This window comes from Macaca fascicularis, chromosome 19 (genome assembly GCF_037993035.2).
Source record: "Macaca fascicularis isolate 582-1 chromosome 19, T2T-MFA8v1.1".
Lineage (NCBI taxonomy): Eukaryota > Metazoa > Chordata > Mammalia > Primates > Cercopithecidae > Macaca > Macaca fascicularis.
In genome coordinates this window covers 41,628,036-41,641,396 of record NC_088393.1, presented here as the reverse complement: position 1 = coordinate 41,641,396, position 13,361 = coordinate 41,628,036, and the positions used below count along the sequence as shown (strand labels likewise).

At 46.1% G+C, this 13,361-nt stretch overlaps 1 protein-coding gene across 7 annotated transcripts in view; it reads right to left on the bottom strand.

Moving 5' to 3' along the window:
• Positions 1-13,361, bottom strand: part of GARRE1 (granule associated Rac and RHOG effector 1) — a 99,724-nt gene that overhangs the window by 25,377 nt on the left and 60,986 nt on the right. For 6 of the 7 annotated variants that reach the window (XM_065536421.1, XM_074023106.1, XM_015440945.3 and 3 more), the window contains 5 exons: positions 11,299-11,508; positions 3,528-3,668; positions 3,216-3,311; positions 2,931-3,092; positions 954-1,112 (listed from right to left, as the gene is read on the bottom strand). In XM_065536421.1, coding sequence (XP_065392493.1) covers positions 954-1,112; positions 2,931-3,092; positions 3,216-3,311; positions 3,528-3,668; positions 11,299-11,508 — 768 coding nt within the window. The remainder of the gene's footprint in view (positions 1-953; positions 1,113-2,930; positions 3,093-3,215; positions 3,312-3,527; positions 3,669-11,298; positions 11,509-13,361) is intronic. The other variant, XM_065536424.1, reaches the window with a different exon arrangement.

Below are 13,361 nucleotides of genomic sequence, written 5' to 3'. Positions count from 1 at the left end.
GAGGCAGAGGTTGTGGTGAGCCGAGATCACGCCACTGCACTGCAGCCTGTGCAACACAGCGAGACTCCATCTCAAAAAAAAAAAATTACCCGGGTGTGGTGGCGGGCACCTGTAATCTCAGTTACTTGGGAAGCTAAGGCAGGAGAATCACTCAAAACTAGGAGGCAGAGGTTGCGGCGAGTTGAGATCGTGTCACTGCACTGCAGCCTGGGTGACAGAGCAAGAATCTGTCACAAAAAAAAAAAAAGAGAAAAATAGAGGCAAGGTCTCACTATGTTGCCCAGGCTAATTTAAAACTCCTAGACTTAAGCAATCCTCCTGCCAAAGTGCTGGGACTACAGGCATGACCCATGGGGCCCAGCCTGTAATAGTTTTCTTAAAATGAGCAAAGCCCATAGCATCATTTTACAACTAGGTTCCCTGCAAATATGTATTATCAATCTGATTTTTCTTTTTCTTTTTCTTTTTTTTTTTTTTTAAGATGGAGTCTCGCTCTGTCACCCAGGCTGCAGTGCAGTGGCCGGATCTCAGCTCACTGCAAGCTCCTCCTCTCGGGTTCACGCCATTCTCCTGCCTCAGCCTCCCGAGTAGCTGGGACTACAGGCACCCGCCACCTCGCCTGGCTAGTTTTTTGTATTTTTTAGTAGAGACGGGGTTTCACCGTGTTAGCCAGGATGCTCTCGATCTCCTGACCTCGTGATCCGCCCATCTCGGCCTCCCAAAGTGCTGGGATTACAGGCTTGAGCCACTGCACCTGGCCTGATTTTTCTTTTTAAAGAGATTTTTTAAATGCTGCTCTTCCTTTACCTTGTCTACCTTCCTGGTCTAAATTCCATAGCACCAAATAACTTTTTAAATTATTCAATATTTTCACACATGTGTCTGCACCACATCCTCATATGCTTGAAACATCTTGGTATTCCACCTATCATCCACCACCCGCACTCACTCACCAGTCCAGCCTGGCCAAACAGCAGCTGCACCGCCGTCTTGCAGGCACCCCGCCATGTGGATGGGCAAACCTGGTTCAGCACTTCAGTCACAGGAAAATCATCCCTGGATGTGATTCCATTATAGCAGCCTGCTTCCTTCATCAGCTGTAACATTGTATGCTATAGATTGATAAGAAGAGAGTTCACACCTCAAGACAAAGCCATGCAAGGTTCTAAAATTTGTAAAAATGCATTTATACAATCATCCTTAAAAGAAGAGCATTTTATTTATATGTTTTTTGAGACATGGTCTCACTCTATCGTCTAAGCTGCAGACCAGTGGCATGAACATGGCTCACTGCAGCCTCGACCCCTCAGGCTTATGTGATTCTCCTGCTTCAAGCCTCCCCAGTAGCTGGGACCACACAGGTAGGTGCACACCACCACACTCAACTAATTTTTAAATTTTTTGTAGACGTGGAGTCTTGCTCTTCTACTTTCTAGCTGTGTGACCTTGGGTATCAGTTCCCAGGTGTGGCAGGTGGGCCAAAGGGCAGCACCCCCACCTCGTGGGTGAGCATTAAGTGAGACAATGATGTGGAGCACCTGGCACAATGGCTGGAACACATGATGTTCCACAAATAATCATTATCACTGCAGCATTATGACAGTATCTCTCTTCTTATGTAATTCATACAAGTCCACGGACAGACATTAATCATAAACAATATCTTATAGTGTACTTTCAAACCCTTTCTGTTAAACATCTGAATAAAATTATGAATAAAACTCTCTTGGCCCAGCTCGGTGGCTCGTGCCTGTAATCCCAGCACTTTGGGAGGCCAAGTAAGGTGGATCAGCCGAGGTCAGGAGTTCGAGATCATCCTGGCCAACACAGTGAAACCCCATCTCTACTAAAAATACGAAAATTAGCCAGGCTTGGTAGCACACGCCTGTAGTCCCAGCTTCTTCAGAGGCTGAGGCAGGAGGATTGCTTGAACCCAGGAGGTGAAGGTTGCAGTGAGCTGAGATAGATCACACCACTGTACTCCAGCCTGGACGAGAGAGTAAAACTCCATCTCAAAAAACAAAAAAAAAACTTGCTTGACAAACGTCTGATTAAAGTCTCCATAGGTCTGCTTTTTAATTTTTTTTTTTTTTTTTTTTTTTTTTTTTTTGAGACGGAGTCTCGCTCTGCCGTTCAGGCTGGAGGGCAGTGGCCGGATCTCAGCTCACTGCAAGCTCCGCCTCCCGGGTTGACGCCATTCTCCTGCCTCAGCCTCCCGAGTAGCTGGGACTACAGGCGCCCGCCACCACGCCCGGCTAGTTTTTTGTATTTTTTAGTAGAGATGGGGTTTCACCGTGTTAGTCAGGATGGTCTCGATCTCCTGACCTCGTGATCCGCCCGTCTCGGCCTCCCAAAGTGCTGGGATTACAGGCTTGAGCCACCGCGCCCGGCCTTTTTTTTTTTTTTTTTAAGACAGAGTTTTGCTCTTGTTGCCTAGGCTGGAGTGCAATGGCACAATCTTAGCTCACTGCAGCCTCCACCTCATGGGTTCAAGCAATTCTCCTGCCTCAGCCTCCCGAATAGCTGGGACTACAGGCGTGCGCCACCACACCCGGCTGATTTTTGTAATTTTAGTAGAAATGGGGTTTCACCATGTTGATCAGGCTAGTCTCAAACTGCTGACCTCAGGTGATCCACCTGCTTTGGCCTTCCAAAGTGCTGAGATTACAGGCGTGCACCACCACACCCGGCTGATTTTTGTATTTTTAGTAGAAATGGGGTTTCACCATGTTGATCAGGCTAGTCTCAAACCGCTGACCTCAGGTGATCCACCTGCTTTGGCCTTCCAAAGTGCTAGGATTACAGGCGTGAGCCACCACGCCCAGCCCCATTTTGTTTTTTAATCTACATCCTTTGCAAGCCTTTACATTTATCTTAAGAACTCTATTTTCAAGTTCACACTCAGTTGCTGGAACCCCATGGAAAGCTACCGTCTTAAGTTTCAGATTGTCGGCGGCCGACTCATTAAAGGAGACGCCCTTCAGGAAGTGCGATCCTATCTGCACAGGGACGGTGGGGAGCTCACACTGCATGGGCTGTGGGGGTGTCTGCCTCCGCCCTGTCTGCTGGGCTTCCGCCTCGCTGCAGCAGCCCTGGAAAAGGCATGGATGGAAGAGGAGAGGTGACCCATCGCTCATCTGTTAAAACACTTGGTTCACATTACACTGCAGCAGCAGCACCCTAGGTCCCCAGAGCTTTAGGAAGGAAAAGCGTACCTGCAAACTTGCTTCAATTGCCTTTGGATTCAGGTGGAAGCCAGCTTTCATTGCATATTCACAGTGTCCTAAGCTTTCCAGAGCTATCTTATATGCCTGGAAATAAGTTATTTTTAACAATCAAGATCATAAAGCAAATTATAAGATGACAAAGTTCAATGGAAATAGAAGTCTTAAATTTCTATAGCTATTAAAAGACTCGAGGCCAATTACTACTCTATAACCCTTTGTAATTGGTTCAACATCACAACTTTAACTCCCTCCCTTGTTTCTATCCCATGGAAATCAGTATGTCAGTTCTGAAAAACTTACTTGCAAAGCACTGTCAATTTTTATGTTCAGTTCTTTTAGCTGGTGCTCAGGAATTGCTGCACTTTGAGAACAAAAGAGTTGTTGAACTTCAATTCCTGCCAGGCAACCATCACAGCCTCTTTCTCTTAGCCTAGATGTCGCCTGCAACATATATAGTAACTGGTAGGTAAAAGAGGGTTGCACAGTTCTTGCAACATTAGACCCACAATAACAAGAAAAACTCCCTCAACTAAAATGCAGCAATAAACCATCTAAGCAAATAAACTAGAAGTTCTAGATTGTTTGTATTGCAAAGTGAGCAGCCCAAATTTTGAAAGCCTAATTAACCATCCTGAAGATAAAGGAAATCTCCCTTTATTTTATTTTTTTTTTTTTTGAGACAAGGTCTTACTCTGTCACCCAGGCTGGAGTGCAGTGGTGCTATCTCGGCTAACTGCAACCTCCACCTCCCGAGTTCAAGCAATTCTCCTGCTGAACTCAGCCTCCCGAGTAGCTGGGATTACAGGCGCCCACCACCGTGCCCAGTTAAGTTCTGTATTTCTAGTAGAGATGGGGTTTCATGATGTTGGGTCAGGCTGGTCTTCAACTCCTGACCTCAGGTGATCCACCCACCTCGGCCTCCCAAAAGCTGGGATTACAGGCTTGAGCCACGACACCCGGCCGAAATCTCCCTTTATTTTAGGAACCCTGGAAAAAAGACTTACCTACTTGTTATTTGTTTTATATATACATATATATATTCAGACATTTTTAACTTTCCTGCTTTAAAAAGACAGGTTACCTAGAATATTGGCACTTGGAGTTTCCAGAATAAAAAAAAAAGAAAGGAAGAACATACATGGTTGGGCATTCCTATACAGTGAAGGAAAAGGCCACATGAATACAGAACAGGAAAATATACATTGGCATGTTAACAGAAAAACAGAGCTTTTGAAATCTGCACAGAAAATTAAATATTTATTGTTCAGTCACTACATATGTTTATGAAGAGTAGATAAGCAAGATAGAAAAGGAGAAACTAATCTCTGTCATTTGATGATTAAATGCAGAAAATATATACATGGATCAGGACAAGAAGAGAATACAGAAAAATATATATTTGATTTATTAGATGGGATTACAGATGAACTGTTTTTAGGTTTCTATTTTTGTTGCAATTCTGTGAACCAAGTAACATTTTTTAGCAGTTAACTTTTGTTCTGCTGGGCCAGTGTAGGAGTTGTAATATTTACAAAACTTGCAGACTACAGGAAAATGACTAGCTGCTATAATGCCGTAAAGTTCCAAAGCTTTGGTTTCACAAACTGTATGTAAACACCCTTCCCTGAAGCCTAAGAGTCTCACAGTTTAAAACTGTTTGACTCTTTCTAAGGATCTTTCAGTCAAATACTTAGCTCACGCAGGGTGCGGTGGCTCAAGCCTGTAATCCCAGCACTTTGGGAGGCTGAGACGGGCGGATCACGAGGTCAGGAGATCAAGACCATCTTGGCTAACATGGTGAAACCCCGTCTCTACTAAAAAATAAAAAATACTAGCCGGGCGAGGTGGCGGGCGCCTGTAGCCCCAGCTACTTGGGAGGCTGAGGCAGGAGAATGGCCTAAACCCGGGAGGCGGAGCTTGCAGTGAGCTGAGATCTGGCCACTGCACTCCAGCCTGGGCGACAGAGCAAGATTCCATCTCAAAAAAAAAAAAAAAAAAAATTTAGCTCACAAGGTGGTGTATTAGGTTCATGCTGGAGCACAAAGCTGCTCCTTACCCCCTCCTGGAGCTGACAGCCTCATGGCCAAAAAGGTGAACAAGGAAAACATAATTATAAATGGAGAAAAAACACTGAAGGAAACAGAGGACTATACCAGGGAGTGTCCTAGACACCCAGAAAGCAGTATTTAGGGTGAGAATTAGAGGAGAAGGTCATGAATGGAATTGCATGTGTGTGGGGTGGGGTGGGGGTGTCAAGACCTACAGGCGGGTCCATGAAACAGGCCAAGGATCCAAGATAACAAAGACACATCCAAGGAACTAGAGCCCAGCGAGCGAGGGCAGGGTGGCCACTGATAAGGCTGGCCATCAAGGCAGGAGCCAGACTAGGCAGATCTAGGCAGGTCGTGCCGAGGGGTCCACGTGCTACCCTAAGGAAATGAGAAGCAACATCATCCAATTTTAAAATGAAGGAGAGCAAGACAGGGAGGGGAGAAGTAACGATTCCCTGAACGAGGGTAGTGATAAAGGACATGGAAGAAGGGGACAGATCTGGGATAGGATTTTGGAGGTGGGACCTGCCTGGTTTTCTTAAGGACTGGACTAGGTGTGGGGACATGATGGAAATGCTGAAGGATAAATCTCAGCTTTCTCAAGTGAACAACCCAGTGTGGGATGGCACCGCTTACTAGCATAGAGAGGGTCTAGGGAGGAACAGGTGAGTGGAGAGAGGCTATGCGAGACCCCTGGTAGCAGCTGAGCTCAGGTGCCTGAAGCCCACAGGAAGTGGGCGGCTCACTGATCACACACATTTGAGCCCCCTCCCAGGACACAGGTGGCTTTTTGAGTCCAAGACTGTATGGAGAACCCCTAAGGAGAAGGGCGCTATAACTGAGCCTGGAGAAACTCATTCAGAAGTTGTGTTGAGGAAGGAGAGGCCAGTAAACTAGATGAAGAAAGGATGACCCAAGAGAAAAGAAAGCTTGGTTCCTGGATGTCACAAGATGAGCGTATTTCCAGGGAGGAATATTCTCCACACTGCTGTGAGCTGCTGAAAGTTGTTGAAAGGCTTCCCTGGATTTGAAAACACGGAAGGAAGGCACCAATGACCTTGATAAGAGAAGGCATGTTCTTTTATAGGAGTGGAAGCCAGATTTCAGCAAGCTGAATGACATCATGTACATAAAGTTTCAGACTGTGTAAAATAATACCTTATATATGGATACATTCATATATGGAAAAATACTAAAATACGCACAAGAATCACAGGCTTCAAATTCAAAAGAGGTTATTTCTAGAGACAAAGGGATGAATAAGAAAGTGGAGAGGTACAAAAGGGATTCAAGTGAATTTGCAGACTGGGTGCAGGAGCCTAGGAGCTGGGGACCAGCCTGGGAACATAGCAAGACCCTGTCTTTGCAAAAATAAATAAACAGTAAAATAAAATAAATAATTAGCCAAGCATGGTGGTGCATGCCTATAGTCTGAGCTACTCAGGAGGATTGCTTGAGCCAAGGAGGTCAAGACTGCAGTAAGCTGTGATCACCACTGCACACCAGCCTGGGCAACAAAGCAAGACACAGTCTTTAAAAAAAAAAAAAAAAAAAAAAAGGTGCACTGGTGATACTTTTCTGTTAAAAATATGTAACAGGCATGAGCAAATATGGCAGGCAGCTAAAAGGAAGATACTGATGGGTATGAAATGTTCTATATGCCTGAAATACTTCAACAATAATTACTTTTTAGACTACTCTGGGTAAACTGTCTATGGGGTGTGCCAGGAGCAGTAAGGAGCCACAGGGTGCAGTAAAAATAAAACAGTAATTTTTTAGAATGAATGAAAAGTGAAGGAAAGGCAGACAACTACTCCAAGAAGTTGGCTGAGAAAAGAGCAGAGAAATGGACTTTTCTGTGGGAAGCATCTTTGTACACTGGCGGGAACAGGCTGGGGATGAGGGCGAGAAAACACTGCGTCACACCACAGAAGTTGGGCCCTCGACGATGGGGGCAAGGAGGGCACCGGGCAATCCTCGACAGGAGGAGACAGCACCTCCCCTGCTGTCATGAGGCAGGAGAAGGAAGAAAAGATGGGTGTGAAGTGGGGTGGCAGGGGCGGTGGTGGCTTGGCCACATGAGGAAGAAGGGCTGCCATCAGGGAGATTCTATTTTCTCAGTGTAGTGGGAGGTGGCATCACTGGCTGAAAGCAAAGGAGTGTAAAAAGAGCAGAAAGGGCCGGGCGCGGTGGCTCAAGCCTGTAATCCCAGCACTTTGGGAGGCCGAGGCGGGCGGATCACAAGGTCAGGAGATCGAGACCACAGTGAAACCCCATCTCTACTAAAAATACAAAAACTTAGCCGGGCGCGGTGGCGGGCGCCTGTAGTCCCAGCTACTCAGGAGGCTGAGGCAGGAGAATGGCGGGAACCCGGGAGGCGGAGCTTGCAGTGAGCCGAGATCGCGCCACTGCACTCCAGCCTGGGCAACAGCGTGAGACTCCGTCTCAAAAAAAAAAAAAAAAAAAAAAAAAGAGCAGAAAGGCCTGGACAGACTAAAATGGTGGCAGAAAAGGTCAAGGTGAAAAGGTCAAGAGAGCACTCAGAGGCCTCCTACTGTGGACTGGTCCTCAGCATGAGTGGTCCAGAAGATGGAGCAGGGGACCAAGGCAGGTGTTAGGTTCACATGTGTGAGCTGAACAGTCAGGAGGCCGGGGCCCAGCAGCCAAGAGGACACCAAGGGCTGTAAAGTCACACGACAAGGCGACAAGGCGCAGGTCTGGACCTCAGGGTCCAGAAGCCAACTGGTCCCACCCCCACACACAGCCTCCAATTAGCATTCCAGGGCCTTTCTGATGAACAGAAAGCCAGCTCAAGGAAAGTCTTTGGCATGAAAGACAGACCAAAACATGCAAGCAAACAGGAAAAAGACCAAAACATGCAAGCAAACAGTGAAAATTAAAAAGAAATGACAACAATGCAGCAAATGGCATGAAATTGAATAATAAAAAAACTAGAGACTGGACAATATTAAGATGTGAAAAATCATGTTTTGAAAATTTTACTAAAGAAAATTTCCAAAACATAAAATGAAATACTTTGCCAAGTTCATTATGGAATGATGAGAACTAGACATTAATGAATCACTATACTGTTAACTATAAATTATGGTTTACTCTGTGTTTGCCTTTTGGGATAGTTTTAAAAAATTATTTTTTGGCCCGGGTGGTGCCTCACGCCTGTAATCCCAGCACTTTGGGAGGCCGAGTCAGGTGGATCACCTGAGGTCAGGAGCTTGAGACCATCCTGGCCAGCGTGACAAAACCCCATCTCTACTAAAAATACAAAATTGGCTGGGCATGGTGGCGGGCACCTATAATCCCAGCGACTGAGGAGGCTGAGGCAGGAGAACTACTTGAACCCGGGAGGCGGAGGGTGCAGTGAGCGGGGATTGTGCCACTGCACTCCAGCCTGGGCGAAAGAGCAAGACTCTGTCTCAAAAAAAAAAAAAAAAAAAGAAAAGAAAATTATCTTTTACTCTGTAAAATGGAGCAGTAAGTCCTAGTTAAAGTCTCAACTTCTAATGTTTATTTTTTATTTCTCATACTGGAAACAAAGATGTAGTAAAATGCCTACAAGAAATGTCACCCATGGCCAGGAGTGGTGGCTCACACCTGTAATCCCAGCATTCTGAAAGGCCAAGGAGGGTGGATCACCTGAGGTCAGGAGCTCGAGACCAGCCAGGCCAACATGGTGAAACCTCATCTCTACTAAAAATAAAAAAATTAGCCTGGCGTGGTGGTGTGTGCCTGTTATCCCAGCTACTCAGGAGGCTGAAGCAGGAGAATTGCTTGAACCTGGGAGGTGGAGGTTGCAGTGAGCCAAGATCACGCCATTGCACTCCAGCCTGGGCAACAAGAGCGCAACTCTGTCTCCCAAAAGAAATGTCACTGATCATAGGCAAAAGTCTCCTTAAAACAGACTTTTTCAGAGCTGTTTTTGATTGCCTTTTATTTAAGCTTAAATGCTTCTGGCTGTGGAAAAGGAATAGAGAACGCCACATCAGAGTGACTAGGAAAGCAACCCTGTGCTAGGCTGGAATCGCCCCACCGGAGTGGCTCCCTGCAGCCCACCATTCAGTCATAAGGTTGTCACCACGAGAGGAGACTCGCACAATTCTCCCCCACGTTATTGCTGATGACCATGCCACACCATCCCACACCACTGTGCTCTCTATCCACTAGGGAGCCAACCTCTGGTCTAGCTCTTGCATGATGGTTAGATTTTATAAACATATCTGCTGTGCTGGGAAATAGCCAATCTTCCAAGGGATAAAAGACTTCATGTTGGTCCGGTGTGGTGGCTCATGCCTGTAATCCCAGCACTTTCAGAGGCCAAGGCAGGTAGATCACAAGGTCAGGAGTTCAAGACCAGCCTGGCCAAGATGGTGAAACCCTGCCTCTACTAAAAATACAAGACTTAGCTGGGCTAAAATACAAAAATTAGCCAGGCGTGGTGGCGGGCACCTGTAATCTCAGCTACTTGGGAGGCTGAGGCAGAGAATTGTTTGAACCCAGCAGGCGGAGGCTGCAGTGAGCCAAGATCGTGCCACTGTACTCCAGCCTGGGTGACAGGGCGAGACCCCGTATCAAAAACAAAAAACAAAAAACAAAAAAAAACTTCATGAAGTCACATAAAGCATACTAGAGAACTGCTCAAATCACATGTAAAGCAACTGACAAATGAGGATGTAGGCAGAGTTAGACCAATTAAGAATCTTGTCCACGCCTGTAATCCCAGCACTTTGGGAGGCCGGAGGCAGGCAGATCACGAGGTAATCCCAGCACTTTGGGAGGCCGAGGCAGGCAGATCACAAGGTCAAAAGATCAAGATCATCCTGGCTAACACGGTGAGACCCCGTCTCTACCAAAAATAAAAAAAAATAAAAAAATAAAAAAGCCGGGCGTAGTGGCAGGCGCCTATAGTCCCAGCTACTCAGAAGGCTGAGGCAGGAGAATGGCGTGAACTCGGGAGGCAGAGCTTGCAGTGAGCCAAGACCACGCCACTGCACTCCAACCTGGGGGACAGAGTGAAACTCCATCTCAAAACAAAACAAAACAAAACAAAACAAAACAAAAAAGAATCTTGTCTGGGCACAGTGGCTCATGTCTGTAATCCCAGCACTTTGGGAGGCAGAGGTAGGTGGATCACTTGAGCCCAGCAGCTCAAGACCAGCCTGGACAACACAGTGAGACTCCATCTCTACCAAAAAAAAAAAAAATAGAATAATATTAATAGTAATAATAATAATAATAAGCTAGACATGGTGGCATGAGCCTGTAGTCCCAGCTACTTGGAAGAGGCTGAGGTGGGAGGATCTCTTGAGCCTGGAGGTCCAGGCTGTAGTGAGCCTTGATCACAGCACTGCACTTCAGCCTAGGCAGCAGAGCGAGACCCTGTCTCAAAAAAAAAAAAAAGAAAGAAAGAAAAAGAAAAGAAAAACTTAAAGAATTTTAAAAGTTTCAAATATTCCAAGCCCTGCTATAGGGAATGATTTGACTAGCAAAAAACAGACAAAATTCCCTGTGTCCACTGAGCTCTCACCCTGTTGTGGTTTTATCTTTGGAGCCTGCCATCCCATCTGTCTGCCAAACACTCCTGCTCGCCTGCCTCGATGCCTGGCTGGCCACTTACCCTCCCCAGACAGCTCCACCCCGTCTTTCCTGACTTGGGTGCCAGCCTCTTCTCACTGGTGCCCCATCTTAGCTTTCCTGCAGCACTACTGTTCAGAGACATGACCCTCCCTTCCTCTGGTTCCCGCACATCTCCATCCTGGCCCCTTAACCCTGTTTTTGTAAGCCTATTCTCCCAGCAGGCTGTGAGTAGAGGTTGTCATCCTAGTGCCTGGCACAAAGTGGGCATTCACAAAGATGTTCACTGTTAAATGAATGAACAAGCTAATGAAACAGTTTAAAATGTACATTTCTAAATAAAATGGCTCTTTTGAGAATCAACAGGCAAAGGCCCTCTGGAGCCTCTCCTATTTGAACACAGGTACCAATCTCCCCAAAGCCAGGGTTACCTCAGCAGCCCCCCGCCAGGACCGCACAGCTTCTTCCAGTTCAGGTGTGTGGCCCATGCCAGATAAGCTGCCGCCACTGCTGCTGTTCTTTTTTTCTGGCACAATGACCTCAGCAAAGCAAGAGTGAGCCACCGGCTGGACCTTCTGTAATGCATGAGTCAAAAACTGGAAATGGACTTGCACCACAGTCAGGAAACATCGCCCCAACACCTGTGAAAACAAGACAGCCAGGGATGTTTAGGTTGTGGGTTGCTGTTGGATTCACGCAGTAAATTTTCAGTGACCAACTTAATAGAAGCAATGGTTAACTGGAATTCCAAAATCATACAAAGGTAAAAGGCCACCATGCTTCAGAAGGATCTGCCTTTGTTTTTGTGTTTGGACCTCGGTGACTGATGCCTAGAAGTCAAAACATTTCCATCAAATAACAAGGTCCAAGGTTGAAATAAGTCTTCCCATTTCCCACCAACTTGCCCCTAATCCTGTTCTCCACTCCCTACATCTGGACTCACACCACTTCTGGTGTCTTTGAGCTCCTGCTGAACCACAGTCATCCACAACTGCAATTATGTCCACACAGTATTCAGAAGGTAAAGAAGAAAACTGTGCAACTGAAAATCTGAAAGAAGGCCAATTTGACCATAAGACATTCCATTGAAAATGGAATCCAAATATACTGGTTATTTTAGTAAGAGTGTTAACATAGTTATTAACATAGTCATATGTCATCTTTCCAGTCTTACGAAACAAAGCTGACAGACCAGTCTTCCAGGAGTCAAGAAAATATAATGGACAGCTCCATTCATGAGTACCATTAGCCTGATATATATCCGTGATTGGCTGCTAATAGACCAAGTAGGAAATTAACTTAAAAAATACTATACACATAAATATGTAATTATAATAAGATGTATACTAAATACATACTACGTGCCACAAACATTTTCAGATATGATTGTGCATTTCTCTGGCAGCCTTCTGGTATGGGCTAAGGCTGTTCTGACAGCTCCTTTGCTGCTCCTCCCTGTTACTCTCTTGCGTAAACCAGTTACAATGTGTTCTCTATCATTTATTATTTATCTTTCTTTTTTTTTGAAATGGAGTCTCGCTCTGTCACCCCGGCTGGAGTGCAGTGGCATGATCTCGGCTCACTGCAACCTCCACCTCCCGAGTTCAAGCGATTCTTTGACCTGAGTGCACCATCACACCCAGCTAATTTTTGTATTTTCAGTAGAGATGGGGTTTCACCATGTTGGCCAGGCTGGTCTCAAATTCCTGACCTCAGGCACTCCACCTGCCTCGGCCTCCCAAAGGGCTGGGATTACAGACGTCAGCTACCATGGCCGGCCTTATTTCCTCTTTAACACAGGGCAAAAACCTGCCACTTACAAAGCAACCTGACCACAAACCTTCCAGATTATTGACATTTTTTCCTAATCTCTCATAGTTGTTTTGCCCACATCAGATCTGACAATAATACCAACAAAAACCTTTTGTAGCTCTTTTATCCTGTTTCCTAATAATCTTTTTGTGGAAGATATTTTATATTTCTTTGGCTTATGCAGATTACTTACTCACAACTTACTTTACTGAGTTTGCAATTCACCCAACTGAGCAGGAGTGGACCTGAGAGAGCCAGCCCTCAGCCCACTGCCTCGTGGAAGTAGTGAAGGTCAGGGAACTATGGCCATTGCTTTTTACAAGGAACCAAAATCCAGCACAGTGCCCATGCACTGTCCTGACCCTTGAGCAGCACACAGTAAGACTCAACCTTCCTCTCCCCTCAGATGAACACGTGGACTCTCTGCCTTGTGGCATGCACGTGGACCTCTTACCCTGCCTTACCTCACGCACATGCGCAGATTCCTTGGGCGCAGTGCGCAGGTGGACCTCTCGCCTCGCCTCAGCATCTACCCTTTGCCACATGTCCTCTCAGTTCCCACGAGTCAGAGCTGTTTCCTAGAGAAGCAGGGGCAAGCCAGTTCCCAGCATGACACTTACTCTCTCTGAATCCCTCCTCACCCCGTGGAAATCACCAGGACCAACTAAAGCAAACAAAAAAC